Genomic DNA, 19,809 nt, shown 5'->3' with positions numbered 1-19,809 from the left:
AGGAGTCAGCCAGCGAGGGTCTGCTGTCCTCAGCGGGACGCGGTGTGGAGAAGGGCAGCCTGCAGAAACACTCCTCTTCATCCAGGAAGTTAGGACGTCAGGAAGGGGACGGCGCCCTCGGCACGGTGTCCGGCTCGCTGGGCCTGACGCCCGGGAAGAGCAAGCTGAAGGACAAACTGTCGGCCATCCGGCAGGACAGAGCCGAGCGGAGAGAGTCGCTGCAGAAGCAGGACGCCATCCACGAGGTCGATTCCTCCGAGGACGAGACGGACGAGGGCTCGGAGGACAGCCAGGACGGACGCAGGGGGGCGACCTTCACCCCTCCTCCCCTGCTGAGGCCCACCACCGTGAGGACAGGTCCGGGAGGCACGCTGCCGTCCCTCTGCCTCTCCCCCTGCACCCCTCACGCCACATTCAGCCACACGGGGTCGTCGCAGATCGGCAGACCCACTCCCTCGCACACACTCCCCTCCGTCGCCGAGACCAAGCCCGGTCAGAGCTCCTCCTCCTCCTCCTCCTCCTCTCCGGGAGTAAAAGACGGGAGCTCGGCCGCGTCCGCGGAGGAGGGTGTGAGACAAGAGAAGAAAGTTCTGGAGCCATGCGGTACCACTAAACCCTCTCAGGGCCCCCTTCCCTTCTCCACTCCAGGCAGTGCGTTCATCTCAGTCAGCAAGGACACGTTCCTCAAGCCGACACCTCCGCAGGACTCAAAGAGCGTCAGGGGGAAGAGCGGCCCGTCAGAGTCCAGAGCAGAGGACCGAACCCTGGACAGCCCTAGAACCACCACCTCTACCACAAGCACTACAACCGCCACAGACTCCCAAACCACCGCAACTACACCGGACTGCCGGGAGACGCCCCGCGCCTCCTGCTCCTCTCCAGGCATCTCCAAGGAGAAGAAGGAGGCTGATAACCGGAGACTATGCGCCGCCGCCGCCGCAAGTCTGACTATGTCGCCTTCTTCCACTTCCGGCTCCAGCTCCAGTTCAAGCTCCCCAGTTCCACCAGTTGAAAGCGGGGTAGACAAAGTGGTTTCCCAGCTCGCAACAGTAGCTAAGAGTGTCCTGGGTCCCGTCAAACTCTGCAGCCCTGCGGACAAGAGCTCATCCAGAGGAGGCACCCCAGAAGTCCCGTCACCTGACCCCCCTTCAGTCCCCGCCAAGCAGGTCGCGACCCCTCAGTCACCTCAACTTTCAGAGTCCTCAACCAGACAGAAAACTGAGCAAGTCACCCCCCCGGCGCCGCCTGCCCCGCAGAGGCCGGCCAGATCCTCAGCTCTGAAAGACTTCCTCGCTCCGGCGCCGCCGTCCAGCAAGGACGTCCCAGAGAGGCCGGCGTCAGGGCCGGCGGGTCGAGAGAGCGCACAGCGGCTCGTCGCAGCGGCCGCTCAGCCCGCCCCCCTCAGCACGAGCCACAGCTCCTCCTCCTCCGCAGCATCATCTGAGCCCCAGCGTAAGAGGTCCGAACCCCAGACGACAACTGCCGCCGCCGCCGCCGCCGTGTCCGCCTCCTCGCAACAAGATAAAGCAACCAGCAAGAAGACGTAGCAGCAAAACACAAAGAACCAGAACAAAAAAAAAAAAATGTACAGATCACACCGTTCAGTGCTGGCTTGAGGTTTTAAAACTCACACAAACTGCATGTTAGTAAAACTTCGCACTAATCTGAGTTTGACTGTCGAAGACGTGAAGAGAGACGGAGAGCTTTCAGAGACAGATGTGGTCGTAGTCATAGTTCCATTCCGGCTGTTCTTTCTGTGCTCTTTTATGTTTGTGTGAGTTATTTTGGTGTCCTGACTCTTTGGGTTCTGCTTCAGATATAAAAAAAACGCCATCGGTAGTCGGCGTTCTTTCTCTTTCTGCAAACACGCACGGGGCTAAAAATAAAAAAAAACATTTTAAAAAAAGCGCTGCGGTCCGTGCAGCTTTACACACGTCTGCTGCTCCTCCTCCTCACATCCTCCTCGTGTTCCTGCGATGACTAACAAAAGATTATATCTCAGCAATAAAGTGCAGCGAATGTTTCGCAATCTGTTTAAATGCATTAGTGTTTTTTAATAGGACTAAAATCTGCAACGCCAACGTACACTCAGCACCAAACTAACGAGGCTAAATTAAATTCTCCTCTCGCTGCGGTCCCCGATGATCCGACACTGCAGGTCTGTACGGTGGGGGGGGGGGGGGCGTGTTATTCCCTGAGCACAGACTGGCAGGCGTGCTTCAGCTCTGTTTTTTTTTTTTGAAGAGATTCCTTTGGAATATCGCTGTTGGATTAGATTACCGTTTGTGCTGATTAATAAAGTCTGCACTAGTCGGCACAAAATTTAAACCGACGCTGCAGTTTAAATCCACAAACTCCAAACAACTTCTGTCACTCTGAACCTTCCTGTCATAAAGGTGACTTTGCTTTAGTTGATCCATCACGACGAACACAAAACGTGTTGGTTTTTATTTTCAGAAGTTATGTTGCTGTTAATGCTGAGTGCAGTGCAGATCTGAACTCTTGGTGTTTGCAGCTGCATCTAATGTAACTTCAGTAACAATAAAAGCACAACTGATGTTCATTTTGATGGATCAATGAAGTTAAAATAAATGAACTTGTAGTCCAGCTTGTAACCATCAGCTGGGATTAGTCTCCAGGATGTGGTGTCAGTCTAATAGCTGGAGACAGATTTACTAAAATCCGACGCTAACAAACAGCTTATTGAATCTTTTACGTCTCGTGTTTCATTAGCAAGGATGCAGCTGAAGGTTATATACACTCTATCCGATTACTTTTTTTAAGAATGTAGGAAAGGATTAACCCAACGACACTACATCTGATGAGGGATTTGAGAGCAAACAAAGCCGATAAAACCCTAACAAACCACTTTCCTACGATTACACACTGGTCACCTTCTGCTTCTCCGTCATAAAACCATTATCAGCAGAACTGGATGTTGTTCTAACTCATTCAACAAATTCAGCTGCACAGAAACAACTTCACTACACTGACATACCAGCTGTAGTCAAGGATTCAAACTGAGCGCGCTCAGTGCGACACTAGCGTCTGTCGGACTGCCGTCTTTTTTATTTCTAGCCCCTCTGAAGGCTGCAGTAGTTTTATTTTGGTATCTGGACCAACTTGCTGTGTTTTTTTTTTTTTTTTTTTTTTTTTTTTTTGCCTCTAATGCTGTAAAGTTTTTACACTTTACTTTGTGTGTGTGTGTGTGTGTGTGTGTGTGTGTGTGAGGAAGAGAGCGAGCATTTGTTGATTTTGTGCATGGTTATCTATGTATATATATAAGAATATTTAAAAGTCTGTTGTGCATCTGTTTTATACCCTGAGAGTGTGTGTGTGTGTGTGTGTGTGTGTGTGTGTGTGTGTTTTAGGGTTAGGACACCCTGCTACCTGTGTATTTGGGCCGAGCTCTCTACGTGTCTGTGTCGGACGTCGTCGGGCTTTGCACAAAAGTTTTATCTCATTTTGTCTGATGGGGAAAAAAAACAAGACAAAAAAATGACCGGTGTCTGTTCTGAGTCGCAGCTCAGTGGGTTAAAAACTAAAATGCAGTCAGCCTGTTCATTTCAACCTTTTTTTTTTGTTGTTGTTGTTTTTTTCTTGGATACACCACCTTTAATTTCTCCTGTGTTGTCCCGATCACTTCCCTGATTCCTACTGTACATTTTAAACCTGTTTTGTTTAGTTTTGTTTTGTTTGTCTTGGTTTGACTCACATTTTGAAGAAAATCACTTTTTTTTTTTTTTTTTTGAAAGAACGCACACCGAGCTCACGTTTGAACGTTTCCTGCTGAACGTTTCTGAGAAGCCAGACGTTCTTTTCATGAGTTTAAGATTTAAGAACTAAAAAAAAAAAAAACCTCCTTTTAGTGTTTTATGTGTCTTTACTGAGCTCGTCGGAGAGGAAAACAGAGGTTTTCAGTTGAATTAAGCGCTTTCTCGCTCAGTTAAAAAGACAAACTGGCATCGACACGCTGACTGGCAATCTCTGTATTATGTTTACATGTTGTTTATGTTTATTTGTGTGTGTGTGGGGGGAAGGGGGGGTTTATTATTAATGGAACATGTCGCCTGTAGCAATCAAACCTTGTCTGACAGGCGAGAATAATTACCAACACACACACGTTTTAGGTGACTCCTGATCATAACGTGGTGTGTTGAGGTCACCTGTGGAGGAAGAGTCAGCGCACATATGTCAAAATCATCTCGTGCACGTCGTCTTGCGGCGGCGCAGAAGTGTGATAACAGGCGTGTCTGTGAAATAGATCAGCGGCGGCTGAGCGACTCGCGGGGAGGAAGCCGCTCCCGTCGTTCGAGCTGTTGATTTATCTGCGGGGTCGTACGCGGCGGCCAAACAGACAGTCAGAAAAGTCAGAAAGTTGGTCTCTCTTCGGTGGCGTCAGACTTGAATGGAATTGTGTTTTTTTTGTTGATAATCTGACAACACACACACACACACCAAACTAAAACCTGACAGGTTAAGATTTGAGAGTTAGCAGAGGCAGATTAGCGCGTACAGAAGATGTTTTGAGAGCACACGAGGACAGAAATGTGAACGTATTTGATGTTTTGAGCCCGAAAACATGAGTTGAGTCCTTAGATGTTGTGCACAAGGGTTGAACTCTGATAGTTGGTTTAATTTTAGTTCCAGTTACAGATTGAAACAAAACCTGGATTTGCTAATTAATCCCTTTTATCTGCAACATTAGCAACAATATTCAAAGCGCTTAAACTCAAAGTGACAGCAGAGTAAACTCCTCTGGGTTCAACCTGGACATTTACATTCATCTAAAAGAGACGTCACATTAGCCTCAACCAACCTCCTTTAATCTGACAAAAGAGCTGAAACACTGACACACACAACACTTTAGTGTTTAAAAAACTAGAGCCTGAACTAAATCTAAATCCTCTAAATCATCAGAATATGAAGAAAAAACTGCATGTCGGCCGTTAAGCGACAAGAAATGTCAGTATGACAGTATTTAGAAACAGCGTCTTCATTTCATAGTTGTGATAAGTTTACTTTTCAACTGTAACATTTCCTGCTCAGCACATATCTTGGTCACAATTCTTTTAATAACCAAATATAAGTGAGTAATAAAATAAATATATCAGCTGGTCGTTGCGTGCTTAAATCCTGACAAACCGATGAAAGATTTAAATTAAAGAAAGATTATTAAATTTGCTGCTCAGTAGTTTTGTCATTAAAAATCTTCCGTATCTCCGTCATTTCAGACCTCCAGAGTCTCAGTCTGACGTCCTTATGAAGCGCTTCGCCGTCGCCTTCAGCTCATGTCGTGTGTTTGTGTGTAATCAAGCACAATCCAGCCCATCTGCTCTCAGCTGGTCATCCTATTAGTGCTACATGGGCAGCTGCCTCACACACACACACACACACACACACACACACACACACACACATATATACACAGATCAATAGTAGTGCCATCTAATCTAGCGACACTTCACTGACAGTATAAACACACACACACATCTTTACACACCTTCTCCCAGGTGTAAAGATGATGGTTCAGCCATCTGCTGGAGAGCGAAGCAAAGTGTCAGTTTCCCAGGTGGAGTCATTAATCTCCAGTTTGACCACACACACACACACACACACACACACACGTTACCCAGGCTCCCTCAGGCTCCTCCGTCCTGTCCTGGTCCAGGTCGTGTTAGTAGTTTGTTCGACCTCCAGCCTGTGTTTTACCCATCATGCATCTCTGCTGCTCTGTGAATGAGGCCCGCAAACGCTACAGAAGTTCATCAAACTTGCTGAGAGATGACGAGTCAAACCTGAGCTGTAATTAATCTGGAGGTCAGATTTGAAAGCGTGTTTATGGGATTGTTCACTGTCAGTTTTGACAGTTTGTGTTCCTCGTTAGGACAAAGTATCAATAATCAGTTCTGATACCAAAGTGACGCTTTAATTTAATAAATGTTCAAAAAATTCTCCTCAAAGTCATATTTTCCCTTCAATAAATATGACAAAGTTCTCAAATGTGACACATATACACACAAACATCCATATAATAACTAAAATACAGTCACTGTCAAAACATTTTTGCAGCTTTTGGAAATGAATTCAGGTTTTCTAACAGGAAAATAGAATCCGCCAACTATTCTTTCTTCTCTAAACTGTGAAGAACAATAAAATCCAGACAGATTCTGTTAAAACCTGTAAACCAGACGTCGTTAGTAAGCGTCTCGAGTGTTTTCAATCAGCCGAAACAACTTCAGAATAAAAGTGAGAGCAGATTTAAACTCGAGTGAGTCGATAAAATCTTGACAGAAATCTGACTTTTTGTGCAAAAACTAGTTCTGCATTAATGAATCTGTCTCTGCTGTTTGATCTGGAATTGTAGATTTGTTTCAGTAGTTTTGTCTCTGATAAACTTCCATACAAGCTCTGACAGTAACAGCTGCATATTTGAAGCCAAAAACTGTCGAGAGCTTTGAAGAATTTTGCTGAAAGAGCAGCAGGAAACTTAATCTGGAATTTGCTTTGTGCAAACAAATCCGTCCCTTTGTGCTCTTATTATTATTATTATTATTATTACATCTCAATTATTTCTCTTCTTTATATAGTAGGTTTTTTTTTTCATTGATTAACTTCCTGTTGCTCCTGCTGAAGCCTGTTAGCCGAAACTTACTAGCAAACACCTGCAGAAGATTTAGAGCAGATTTCCAAAATTACTTTTACTTTGTGATGATAAATCGATGCGTACTCCTAGATTTCTGACTTTTTTTTTCCCCCCCTGCAGTTTTGTCATCTTTAGGCTTCCATAGTTTGACCCTAACAAATGTGCAAAACAAACTGAATGACACAAAATCCAGATTTTTACATCTCACACTCCTTTCTGTTCTTATTCAATCTTTATTTTTAGTATCTAAAACATATTTTGTGCTGATGATTCTGTCCCCGTGTGCTCTCGGATTTCAAATCCTGACTTTAGAGACTTATTGAAGTTGTTTTTTTTTTTTTTTTTCAGTTTTGTCACTAATAAGCTTCTGTACACGTCCAGCGATGAACCACAGTGAGCTGCTCTGTCTGTGAGGCACATGGACGAATCAAACATGTGACTTTTTTAGGTTTGATGAGGTACGAGGTGAAGCCTTATTACCACTAACACACACAAACACACACACACACACTTACACACACACACACACACACACGTTTCGAACCACCGTTTCATGAGATTCAGTGATGTTTCAATGTGCAGTCCGTTAAGCTTGTATCCGTGTCCGAGGAGGTTGTTTTTCGCTCAGTCGAGCGGCAAAAAAAAAAAAAACGACTTTTATCGACTTGACTCTTGCAGACGAGGGCAGTATTTCCAAGCTGTGTGTTTTTGTGTGTTTGTCTTTAAAGAGTGATGAAGAGGAGGAGGAGGAGGAGGAGGAAGGTTCAGCCGTGCAACCGTAAAAGCTTGAGAAAGACGTTAAAGAGAGAAAGAGAGAGAGAGAGAGAGAGAGAAAAAAAACATTGCTAGAGTAAAACCAGTGCAATATCTTTTCATTTTTTATTGTGGTAAAAGCATGTTGTTGTCAATCTTACCTTACAACAATAATAAAGTTTTTTTTTTATGTACTCTTTGTTTGTGCCGCCTCCTGATTGTGTTTTATGATGTGTTTTCTTTCACTCTCATCACCTTTTTATATGGTACATCATGCTTTTTTCTTTTCTTTTTTTTTTTTACATTAAGGCAGCATTTTGCCACTGAAGTCACATTAAGTCAGACAGAACAAATGATTTCTGGGTTCAAGCTTCTGCTTCAGGCTGCTGTTCGCTGCTACACTGCAAAAAAACATCTCTGTCTTATCAAGTCAGTTTTATTTCTTATCGATTCCTTGAAGGGAAAGTTTAGTTTATTTTACTTTACTTTTTATTATTATTTTGGAGTTAATTCCTGTCGGTTATAGTCAGATAGTTCTTCACAATTCATTGTTTTAATGAGATCTAGAAACATTGAATTATCATCAGAAAGGTCTGACAGGAAAACAAGAATCAAAAAATTAGTAAGAACGATGTGATCCTGCATTATATAAATTATTGCAAAAACTACAGAACATCTTTTATTAAAAACAAGTGAAAACATGTGCTAGTGCAGCGAAAATATTTGAACCAGTTTCCTGAGCAAATCAACTCGTATTTAAAGTATTTTCTAACACCAGTATCTTATTTTAATTGTTATTTTAGGGAACCAACCAGCTGTATTATTTCTTGTTTTCACACTTCAGTGTTTTGATTCTGGTACTCTGGCATCTCTCACACACCTGCACATGAAGCAGGATCCTGACTGACCACAATAAGTCACATGCTGATTATTACTGGGGCTGTAGTCTGCTGGTCGACCGGTCGATTAGTTGGTCGATATGCTCTCGTCCGACTAAATTCTCATTGGTCGAATAATCTCCGTGTTCCTTTTATAAGGAGAAAAGTGCCACATCAGTAGCCTTCCAGGATTAATCCATTATTTCCTGCAACGGTACCAAAACACCCCCGAGACTGCTGGTCTAACTGTTTCTCCTAGAATCATAACAATGAGAACTCCCGCCAGGCCCAAAAAAATATTTTTTAATGCCAAAACTAACGTCAAATATCCATTCATTCGGAAATCAATAGCGTTTGGGAGTCTCTGTGCAGCGCTGCTCCGTTGCCTGGGAAACCACTGGTAACGTAACTCCGTTAAGGAGTATGTTTGCGTAGCGAGCGGGAAAGAGCGAGCGGCAGGAAAGTGACGGTGGATGCGAGCGGAGCAGAGGAAAAGGTCAGTAGTAAGTTGTCAGTCTGGCAGTAAATGTACAGTACAGACTACAGTTTGTCAGTTAATAAATGCTAAAAAGTCACGTCTGTTGTTTCCCCAAGTGCTGGAGGTTAGCTCCTTAGTTAGCAGCAATGGGTTAGCATAACCTGAAGACGCTAAACAGACAAATGTGTGGCTGCTGAGTTCACTCTGTCCCGTTACATCCGACCTCCCCGCGACTAGTCGAAGATTATGGACAATTTCAGTCGACCGAGATTTTCTTTGTTTGACTACAGCAGCTGTAATTATTACAAATGAATGTAACTCAAGGTTTAGAAGACAGAAGAGATGATGCAGGTGGACGACGTGGTTGAACCAACCTGCTCAACACTGTTGATGAGTTGGAAAGTTTCATAATACAAATGTATTTTTGACCTTTTGCAAGAGCTAAAGCTGCAGTTTCACAACTGTCACCTTTTTTATCCAACTTGCATTTGCAGGCTTGAAAAAAATAACAAAACACCTTCAACAGTTTTCAGTGGAACTATTTTCTGCAGGAGTTTCTGAATTGTGCAGTAATAGGGACGCTAATTCATGACAGAGATGTCACTGATTCATTGTTCACTGTAAAGTAAAATTACTTTTACTACCGTTGTATTCAGTTAGTGAGAAAAGGTAGTTTTGACATAATTTGGGTGAACTGCACCTTTAAGAGCATAAGGTTTTCTTTGTTGTTCTCTCTTTTTTTTTTTACAGTGTATTATACCTTTTTGTTCTCAGAAATGTTCAGCAGCACTCTGCTGCTCTTAAATTGATCTCTCATCTCATAAATGTGATGTTAAATTGGCCCCGTCTCCGTCTCCTGGTTCATGCCGGCAGTTTGATTCTCGGTCATCTGTTCTCATCACGTCCAGGCGTCCATCCAGAGAGCGAGGGTGAGCAGAAAAGTGGCAGTAAATTATCTGTAAACTCATTTTCCCTGCAGTTTTGTGTATTATCAGTAAAGTGGCTTCATCCAGTCAGTTAAGCTGTGGGGTTTTTTTTTTTTTTTTTTTTTTCCGCGGCGCGGAGCTCCCTAATGGGGGCTTCAAATGGGCGTATCAGCTGCTGGATGTGTGTCTGCTGTCTCTCCCCGTCTCTGCAGGAGATTTCTGGCGTCTTAATGGTCTTGAGAGACAGCTTCAGCGGGGCTTGCAGTGCATTTACAGGGGGGAGGTAATGGCTAATCTGTGCAGCGCCGCAGGGCCGCCGCGCTTCAAGGAAGAAACCGTGGTAAAATGGAGCTCCATTAGCTTTCCTCGCCACAAGTGCGGCTTTTCGCTAAAGCACCTCACTCTCCCGCCAATGGACTGCTGAGGGTCAAGGGTCGCACCGCCTGATTTGAACACCACCTACCGCTGCATTCTGGGATAATTGGGTCCCTCTCCCCCCCCCTCCACCTCCCCCCTTTTCAGCCTTTCCCTCCTTCCTCGTCTCGATTCCTTGCATCCATCCGGGCGTCGGCGGGGGAGCTGTCAAGAGCGGAGCAGGTGAGCGAAGGGCCTCTCTCAGTCTTTACTGGAGGTCCTGAGGGGATGGAGGTACACATGGTGGTTGGTGAGGAGCTCTGACAGCAGGCGAGCAGCCGTCCTAACACACACACACACACACACACACACACACACACAAGAGAAAACAGTGGAGGAGCAGTGTGACAGGCAGGCAGTGCAGGGTGATGAATTGCCAGCTTCGCCTCGCTCTGACATGGCTCTACATGACCGGGCAAATTCATTTCAGGCTGCCGGGGAGGGAGGGAGGGAGGGAGAGGAAGAGGGGAGGGATGGAGGGAGGGAAGAAGGGCAGACAGAGGAAAGTGAACAGGCGGAAACAAGACCCAAATATATTGACTTCCTGCGTTGGTGTCCGGCCGCGTGTCATCAGTCAAACGAGAAAACTGAAGCCATCAGATGAAGAAGGGCCGTCCACGCTCTGACTGACCTCACAGTGGATCAAATCAAGCTCAACATGTCAAACAATTAATACCTAGAACCCTCTAATAAACCTCAAAATTAATCTATTAATCTGTACTGTAGGGTTTATTTACAAGTTGAAATACGCCTGCTAACAGACACAGTTAGCTGTATTTAGCATTTAGCAGCTAAAGAGCCAGATATTTCCCTCAGGAGGTGGTGGAGAGTAAAAACAGAGCTAAAAGAGAGTGAATATTGGACTCACATTCACCAGGTGGACAGAAACACGACTCCACATTAATGATAATGTTGCTCCGTAACTGCTGGATGTGGAAATAAACAACATATCAACTTAAAAGCTGATGATGTGTCAGTGTTTAAGGTCTAATAAACATAAAACGAGTCAATTTATGCCAATGAGAATAAAATCATCTTAACTTTAATGTGGTGATCGCTGCAGAAACTGTTGTAATGTTCCTTTAAAACTCACAGCAGCCAACAGCTGACAAGCAGAGGAAGAAAAATGAGGAGCAGAGGATGTGTGTGTGTGTGTGTGTGTGTGTGTGTGTGTGTGTGTGTGTGTGTACAGGTATTCCTCATGTTGTGGGGACTCGCCTCCCTTAAGTCCTCTTAATGTAAATCATTAATTTTAGGGTGAAGACTTGGTTTAAAGTTAAGGTTAGTTTAGGGTTATGTTAAGGTTAGTTTAGGGTTATGTTAAGGTTAGTTTAGGGTTATGTTAAGGTTAGTTTAGGGCTATATTAAGGTTAGTTTAGGGTTATGTTAAGGTTAGTTCAGGGTTATGTTAAGGTTAGTTTAGGGTTATATTAAGGTTAGTTTAGGGTTATATTAAGTTTAGGTTAGGGTTATATTAAGGTTAGTTTAGGGTTATATCAAGGTTATTTCAGGGTTATGTTAAGGTTAAGGTTAGGGTTATGTTAAGGTTAGTTTAGGGTTATGTTAAGGTTAGTTCAGGGTTATGTTAAGGTTAGTTTAGGGTTATGTTAAGGTTAGTTTAGGGTTATGTTAAGGTTAGTTTAGGGTTATATTAAGGTTAGTTTAGGGTTATGTTAAGGTTAGTTTAGGGTTATGTTAAGGTTAGTTCAGGGTTATGTTAAGGTTAGTTTAGGGTTATGTTAAGGTTAGTTTAGGGTTATATCAAGGTTAGTTCAGGGTTATGTTAAGGTTAGGGTTATACAAGTTTATTGTTATGACAACACCAACTTATCATGTTGTAACGAGAAAAGCTTGTTTTAATGAGATGTTGATTTAGTGAAATAAGGAGAAAGTTTTGTGATTAACAGGATAATGTGATATGTTGTTAAAACAAGAAAAGTTTCTTGTAAAAACTGAATCACGTGGTTTCTATCAATACTGAGAAAATATGTCATAATAACTTATAACATGAAAAGGATCACGTTAAAATTAGAAAGTTTTCACATTATAATGAGAAACTGAGTAAACTTTTTTTTTGTCCATGAGGTTGACTTTTTAGTTCTTTATTGATTCATGATTCATTGATTCATGTTTCCCTCTGGATTAATTCTAATAACTTTGAACTTTTCTCAATTTTATTATGTGATTAGTTTTTTTTAAGTATCTTCTTCCATTTTTTTTAGCTGATATTTGCATCCACTCTTTTTCTGACTGGATTTTCTGTGATCTGAACTTAAAAATAATCGTTTCCAAAGGAAAAAACAATTAATATATGTATATAAATATGACCGGAGCGTACTGCATCCCTCCATTTGAGTAATTTTGGACTCCAGACTTCAAGCTGCTGAGTTTAAGCTCCTGCCTCCATGTTTGTCTTCATCCATCAACAGTAAAAAAAAAACTCGTAAATTCTTAAATATCTTCACTCAAACCGTCCGTCAGTTTCTCCCTCGTCCATTCATTATCACCCGAAGAGGAGAACAAAGTAACTTCTGTTTTCACTTCAACTTCCTCATCACCGTTAATGAGCAGACTGCAGTGATTAAAACCAGCTCTTGATTGGTTCACGCCTGGCAGAGAGAGATTATACCCCATTACTCGCTGCGTTCTAATTGGTCTCTGTAGGTAGCAGGTGCCAGGTACTTAATGAGGCCTGTTGTGGCTGATGTATGGCTACTGTAACGTCTGTCCCGCCGCACCCGAGATGATGATGCCTATGAGACTAATAGTCTTTAATGAAATGGCCAGAGAAAAGTATAATAATGACCTCATTAATAAACAGAGATATAACCCCAGACTGCTCCTAAGCGTTGTAAGTCACACATGAAGTTCACCCCTGCTGTTATTGAACCATCGATTGACAAATGTGAACAGTTTCAACCTCTTTTTCTCTGACAAAATCAAAAACATAATACTTAACTGTCACTGAACGCTCTCCTCCTAGCAACAACTGTACCTTAACTTCCTCTGATAAACTAACAATTAAAAATGAAGAACTCCAACTGCTCTCTTGATATCATTCCTACTCACTTCCTTAAAGAAACCTTTGTCATAACCTGTCCGTTTCTTGTGCATTTATTCGACTCTTCACTCTCATTGGTCCTGATTGTTTTAAAAACAGCAGTAGTGCAACCCACACTAGACCCAGATACTCTTAATCATTTCCAGACAATCTCCAAACCACCATTCCTTGCAAAGGTCTTAGAAAAAATCATAGCAGAGCACATAATTTCTTTTATGAACAGTAATGGTCTCTTTTAGAAATTTCAGTTGGGTTTTAGGGCACAGAAACTGAACTGCTCAGGGTTTCAAATGATCTTCTCTTAGCAGCTGATTGTGGTCAACACACTGTGTTACTCCTACTGGATCTGTCTGCAGCGTCTGACACAGTTGATCAAAGTATTTTAAGTGAAGGTCTTGAAAATTGGGTGGTAATTTCAGGTTTGGTTTTAGATTGGTTCTGTTCTTATCTTTCAGGAAAGTCACTCTATGTGGAAAATTGGGAATTATCAGCTTCAGTACCGCTAAAATATGGAGTTCCACAGGGATCCGTTCTCGAGCCCTTACTGTTTTCCATTTACATGCCCCCACTTGGTCATATTATTAAAAAACCATAGACTGTGTATAAATATGGCCGACGCATCACCACTTCCTACAGCTATACAAAAGTGAAGCCAAAATATCTCCTCTCCGGGAGCGGCCATCTTGTTTGTGTGACATCATTTGGAGCTGCGCAGTAGAGTCAAGCCGCGGGATGACGGCCCACAGAACACGCCCCCTCAGCCGTTCTGTGGCCTGATGGAGGTTTGAGAATGGCTGTCACCACTGTCAATCATGACATATATGATTCTATATCGTCAAATAACTAATTAAAAACTTAACTTATAAGAAAAATGAGCACTTGGACAAACATCAGCATGATAAGAACTACCTGAAATGACAGAAACCATCTTTGGGAAAAATTTATTTGACATGTACTTTGATTTTTTAGTTTGGCTCATGACCCGTCCACTAACATGGAGGGGGCGGGACTTATGACATATACTGCAGCCAGCCACCAGGGGGCGATCAAGATGTTTTGGCTTCACTTTTGGGGAGCTGTCATGACGTCCATCTTTATATACAGTCTATGTAAAAAACATAATATCTGTCACCATTTCTATGCTGATGATACACAGTTATATCTCTCCTTTGACACTAATCACACCAATCAATTAAACAACCTCCACACATCTAAAGTATACATTTAGATGATTTCAATATATTGTGTCTTCTTTGTTATAATCTAAGCCTTAAAAAGCTTGTATGTGGACGGCAGTGATGCACAGTTATATCCACGGATTAGATCAGAAGAAATTACTTTCTGATTAATAGCAGATGGGTCACAGGTGGTGTAATAATACATAATTAATGAGGAAAACATTCATTACATTCTCTGAAATGTGAACACAGCAGTGCAGAGCAGCTTCATTTTTCATCAGGCACAGATTACTGACTCACAACTAAACAAACTAACAACAGGGAATACTAACAAATATACAGACACCAATAACAATTATTTCTACAATTATACAGGAGAGACTGCTGCTACATCAATATGAAACTGTATTGCAAAGAAACAGGTCACCATGGAAACGTTTACAATTACTGAAAGCAGCATCTCTAATCTTTTAAGTCAATCATTGAAAAAATTTAGTGATTTTGGAGCTCCAGACTGTCTGTCAACATATTGATTTTGGGACAGTTTATATTCACTTCAGGACGGTTCAAATGTTTTTCGGGCGGTTCTGGGAAGGTGGTGAAAAAAGTTCAGAGCTCAGGGAAGTTAACACATTCTCTTATTTATTTAAGTCACGTTTAAAAACTCACTATGTTGCTTTTTATTGATTTAACTGTTTGTTTTTATCATCTTTTGTTGTCTTATCATTATTAAGTGTTTGCTTATTGTCTTTTATAGTTGTATGTAAAGCACGTTGTTACTTGTTTTGAAAGGTGCTGTATAAGTAAAGGTATTGTTATTATTAATAGTGCATGAAATAGCTGCCATTGTGTGGAGACGGACTCTGTTGTTGAAGCATTTATGTTCAAATCAATACATCTTGTTTGAAAAGAAAGAAACATTGTCTTTGTTGAAGCTTTAAACAATGGTGGAGATGTAGAAAAAATACAGTAATTGTTGTTGTTCGGCCAGAGTAAATCTTCTGATTGATTTCAGAAATGATCAGGAACTCCACTTCTTTCTGTTCGTTTCTCCTCTTGAAGTGGATTTCCTAGAGAGCTGATGTCACTTCCTGTTTAGTCCAAACTCTTAATACCAGGTTCAAACCACACGATATCAGCCAGATAACAACCAGACCCGACAAACCAACAAGTCTTGCGGTTCGATCACGTGACTCCAGAACGACTCATAGGAGCGTTTTCTAATCTGGCGCCTCTGTCAGCAGTAATCAGCAGGATGACATCATCAGTCTGTGCTTTCTAAAACCATCACACATCACTGTTAATGATAATAATGTTTTATGATGTGACAACGCTGTGGCTCAGGTCTGGTTAGGTTTAGGTAAAGATGATGGTTTTGGGTTAAAATGATCACTTTGTTAAGGTTAAAGTAACATGTGCTGTGGGTTAAAGTTAATACTTCCTTAAAGTGACGCCACATTTATCATCATGGCTATGACCTAAATAAATTTACCTAAAATTTACCTTAAAATACATTTTAAAAAGCAACATACAGCTGCAGTTTTAATCTTATTTATCAAAGATTCATGTTGTGACCAGTAATTAGCTGTTTTTCTAAGTGTTTCTCTCCAGCTTGGTTCCTGCAGATGCTTCGGTCTCCTCGAGGCTCCGTCAGTTGTTTCATGTTGCTTTGAAAATCATGACATCAAGATTTTCTTTTATCTGGAAAAAAAAAAAGAAGCTGTTTATTGTAAATGTGACGTGACGTGTTTCAGCTGTTTACATGATGTCGTCCTACCTGCAGATTTAACAAAGGAAATCATTTAGGATTTTATCTGGATTCAACTCATCAAAGAGTCCCGCAGAGCCAGCAGGACGCTCAGGTGTGTGTGTAAGTGTGTGTGTGTGTGTAGGTGTGTGTGTGTGTGTGTGTGTGAGAGACCACAGACACACCATCAGGACTTGACAAAGACCTTCCTCCTGACTCTTTGAACAAAGAGGCTGTTGTTCAACAAAGGACTGATAGGAAGGGGTTAAGAGCTCCAGGTGTGTGTGTGTATGACGAGTGTGTCTGCATGTTTGTGTATGTGTGTGTGTGTGTGTGTGTGTGTGTGTGTGTTAGGAGTGTGTGGGCACCCTGGGTCTCCATCAGTGTCTGGCTGATTGATTGGGACGTCAGCCAAGATAAAAGATCTCGTCCTCACAGCACGGCCACGCAACGCCCCGGGGAGAGAGAGGCACACACACACACTAACACACACACACTAACACACACACACACACACACACACACACAGGCAGGCACTTGGATACCTGTACTGAATACAGATCTGCCTCCTGCTCTCTGTCTCGGCTGTGTTTACACTCGAGGGACCGGAGACATAAAACTCTGTAGATTCACAACAACGTTTCTGTGTGAATGAACCTGATAGTTCAAACATGGTTGTAACCTCTTTACATATCAATAGCCTACTTTTCTCCTTTTTTCCTTAGAGTGATGACCCACTAAACACAAAAACAAAGACACTGTTCTGTCATATTTTATTTTAAGGGGATGTGAGTAAAAAGCTTTTCAAGTATTTTCAGATAGCAGCGGGCAGCGTGAGACTGACCTGTGAAACAAAGAAAGAGTTAAAGTTGAAAATAGTTTTACATCATGCAAATAAAAGCTACATTTACCTGCTGTATAAGCTCTGCAGTGATTTGAAAAGGAAAAACTTGAAAAAGTGGGGCAGTGGTGTGATTATTTTGGTCATTTTAGTGTTTACCTGCTGTGGATAAGAGAATCTTTATTGTATTTACTGAGATCTGCCTTTTTCCTTTGACTCCATAATTAGGGTTATATACTAGAAGTGTCCCCGAATACAAGTACGTTATTCAGGAAAGCATAAATAGTAGGTTTTTTACTGTTTTCACTGTCAAATACCAGCACGGAGGTCAGTTACATCACTATCTCAGTGTCTCTCCTCTGCTCCGCTGTCACGTCTATCAGCAGGTTTCAACGAGGGGAGTCACATCCACCTGCTACATGACGCACATTTCCTTATTTGGACATCACTCCTGTAGTTGGGGGTGTTCCCACATGTGAAGTTCTCCCAATGGACTCTCCATAAGCTGTTGTTCCCCTTCTCCTTTCCACAAAGTTAGGTTGTAAAAAAAATAGGCAATAAATGAAAAGTGCAAAGCACGAATCACCTTTGAAGTTCCTTCCTACATGTTACACACTGTGCTGTCTCTGTGTCATGGGTGTATGAATAGGTAGAGGTCTGTCTGCAATGAGGTGATCAGTAAAGTTTTAGTTCAGTAGTCAGCGCAGTCGTCTATGATCTGGGAGACTCCAGTTCGAGACCTGTTGTGGGGACAAAAATGGGATTTTTAAGCCTCTTTCCACTTTTATTTGAATACAAATACAAATAATTTTGCTGCCTAAACAAATACAGATACAAATACAGATACTGGGCTCTCTGCTCATCACTACTACATACAAATAAAATCAAAGTGCTGCTTTGTACAAAGTCACATAAATTGTTGGGGAAAGTCAAGGTCACTTATATACAGTGTTTGTTAGCGAGTGAGCTACTTGTTAGCTTGTGAGCGTTGACAGTGAAATGTGGCGGATTTGTTCGCTTCCAGTGGATCTTCACTGATGTAACCTGAGAGGAAGAACAAAGAGGAAGTTCAGTTTCACATCAGAGCCGATATTCTGCACCGTGGATATTTAAAGTATTATTGTTAATTAATCACATGAACCTGTGTAACATCATCGTCAAGCATCAGAAATGTAAACAGTCAGTTTGTTTACAAAAAGCTTCATAGTAAAAGATAAAATAAAACAAACATTAACAGGGAACCACATTTAACTAAAATTAAATTCATAAATGAGTCTTTTATGTTCATTTTTACGGATCGCTGTGTGAACTTAAAACAAGTGTAAACAGTGAAACAACCGAAACTAACTTAAAGAGCATTTATAAGCAGTAAATAAACATTTAATAAATCAATCAAGCAAACTTTTTTGTGTAGCGCCATAAACACAAGACAGAGACAAGAACTAGACAAACACCCAACAAAAACAAAACAAAATAAAAACAAACAAACAAAGAAAAACAAGATAAATAAACCACCATATTAATAACAACAAAAAAGATAATAATGCCAGACAGTTACTGCTGCTGGGGTCAGTTGTTCGGGGCACGAGTGTGTGTTAGTGTGAGTGTGTGTGTGTGTGTGTGTGTGTGAGTGTGTGTGTGTGTGTTTGTGTGTGTGTGTGTGTGTGTGTGTGTGTGTGTGTGTGTGTGTGTGTGTGTGTGTGTGTGCATCTACCAAAGAAAAAGAAAGTTAATTAAGTTAGAGGGAATAAGAGGGAGGTGAAAGTAAGTAAATAAATTAAAGAGGAGAGATTTTTTTAAAAAGTTTTGGGCACCATCTTTAGATTGGGAGGGGCTGCGGGGGGTCAGGTGGAGGTCAGGTAGGTTGGACTGTGCCCCCTTAGAGGGTCCTGGTCTGTCTGCAGATCATATGGTCCCTGTTTAGAACCCAAACCCTCTGGTGTGAACCAGCTCTGTCAGGACAGAGTGATGAGGGTTTTAGTCACATGACCGCCTGCTGATCATCTTTCTAACAGGTCAGTGAATTCAAGGTGCTTCACAGATGACTGACAGGCTGATAATAATAAATGTATAAATATAGTAAACAGTAGTAAAACAAATGGAGACTAACACACACAAGAAGTAAAACATATAAAATATAATAATAAAACCAACAAAACAGATGAAACAAAGGCATATTGATGAGAAAAATATAGAAAATGACCATAAATATCCTTTAAAGACAAATTAATGTTTTATTATTAGATTCTATGTCTCACTTTTGTGTCATTTTCATCTCATAACACCTGTGACTCGCTCTGGAAAATCACGTGCTGCAGGATGAGACGTCCTCACAGCATGTCTTCATTTTATAGATATCAGTTTTTATGTGGAAAATGGTGCAAGTCCATGTTTTAACACTTGTGCATGAATATAAACTCATCAAAAAGCTGCTGAAAGATCAGAGTGGTGACACATTTATAGTGTAAACACAGCTGATCAGTTCAGTGTTTGACCTGCAGGGGCTGCTGCTGGAGTATCTTTCTCTCCGTTCTGCCTCTCAGCTTCCTCCTCATTCAAGTTTTTCAAGCCCAGACGTTCTCATTCTGCTTTTCAGAGGCCTCTTCATCATTCTCTTTATCGCTCTCTCTCTCTCTCTGTTCTTCGGACTCCCTCTTTGTTTGTGAGAGCTGTAGACTCACAGCAGACCCTCCACCTCCTCCACGCTTTGTTGATTTGAACTCGTGTCTCCCTCTCTCCTCCTCCTCCTCCTCCTCCTCCTCCTCTTGCTCCCTCTGACTTCTCTTCATCCCTCCATTCATTTTTAACCTGCCTCCCTCCCTCTCTCCTCTCTGATCATGCGGTGGAGGAGCCATTTGAAGAGTCTCTGACATCTCTATCAGAGAGC

At 42.0% G+C, this 19,809-nt stretch overlaps 1 protein-coding gene across 7 annotated transcripts in view; it reads left to right on the top strand.

The window, feature by feature from the left end:
* The window catches only part of mast2 (microtubule associated serine/threonine kinase 2), a 212,417-nt gene extending 196,169 nt beyond the window's left edge, over positions 1-16,248 (top strand). For 6 of the 7 annotated variants that reach the window (XM_044362111.1, XM_044362110.1, XM_044362109.1 and 3 more), the window contains one exon: positions 3-7,593. In XM_044362111.1, the coding sequence (XP_044218046.1) occupies positions 3-1,547 (1,545 nt within the window). In that variant the 3' untranslated portion in view covers positions 1,548-7,593. Of the gene's footprint in view, positions 1-2; positions 7,594-16,226 lie in introns of those variants that run through there. The other variant, XR_006405009.1, reaches the window with a different exon arrangement.
* The last annotated feature ends 3,561 nt before the right edge of the window (positions 16,249-19,809 follow it).

Source organism: Thunnus albacares, chromosome 9, assembly GCF_914725855.1.
Source record: "Thunnus albacares chromosome 9, fThuAlb1.1, whole genome shotgun sequence".
Classification (NCBI taxonomy): domain Eukaryota; kingdom Metazoa; phylum Chordata; class Actinopteri; order Scombriformes; family Scombridae; genus Thunnus; species Thunnus albacares.
Note: the sequence above shows the minus strand (reverse complement) of the source record. Positions and strands in the feature narration are given on the sequence as shown.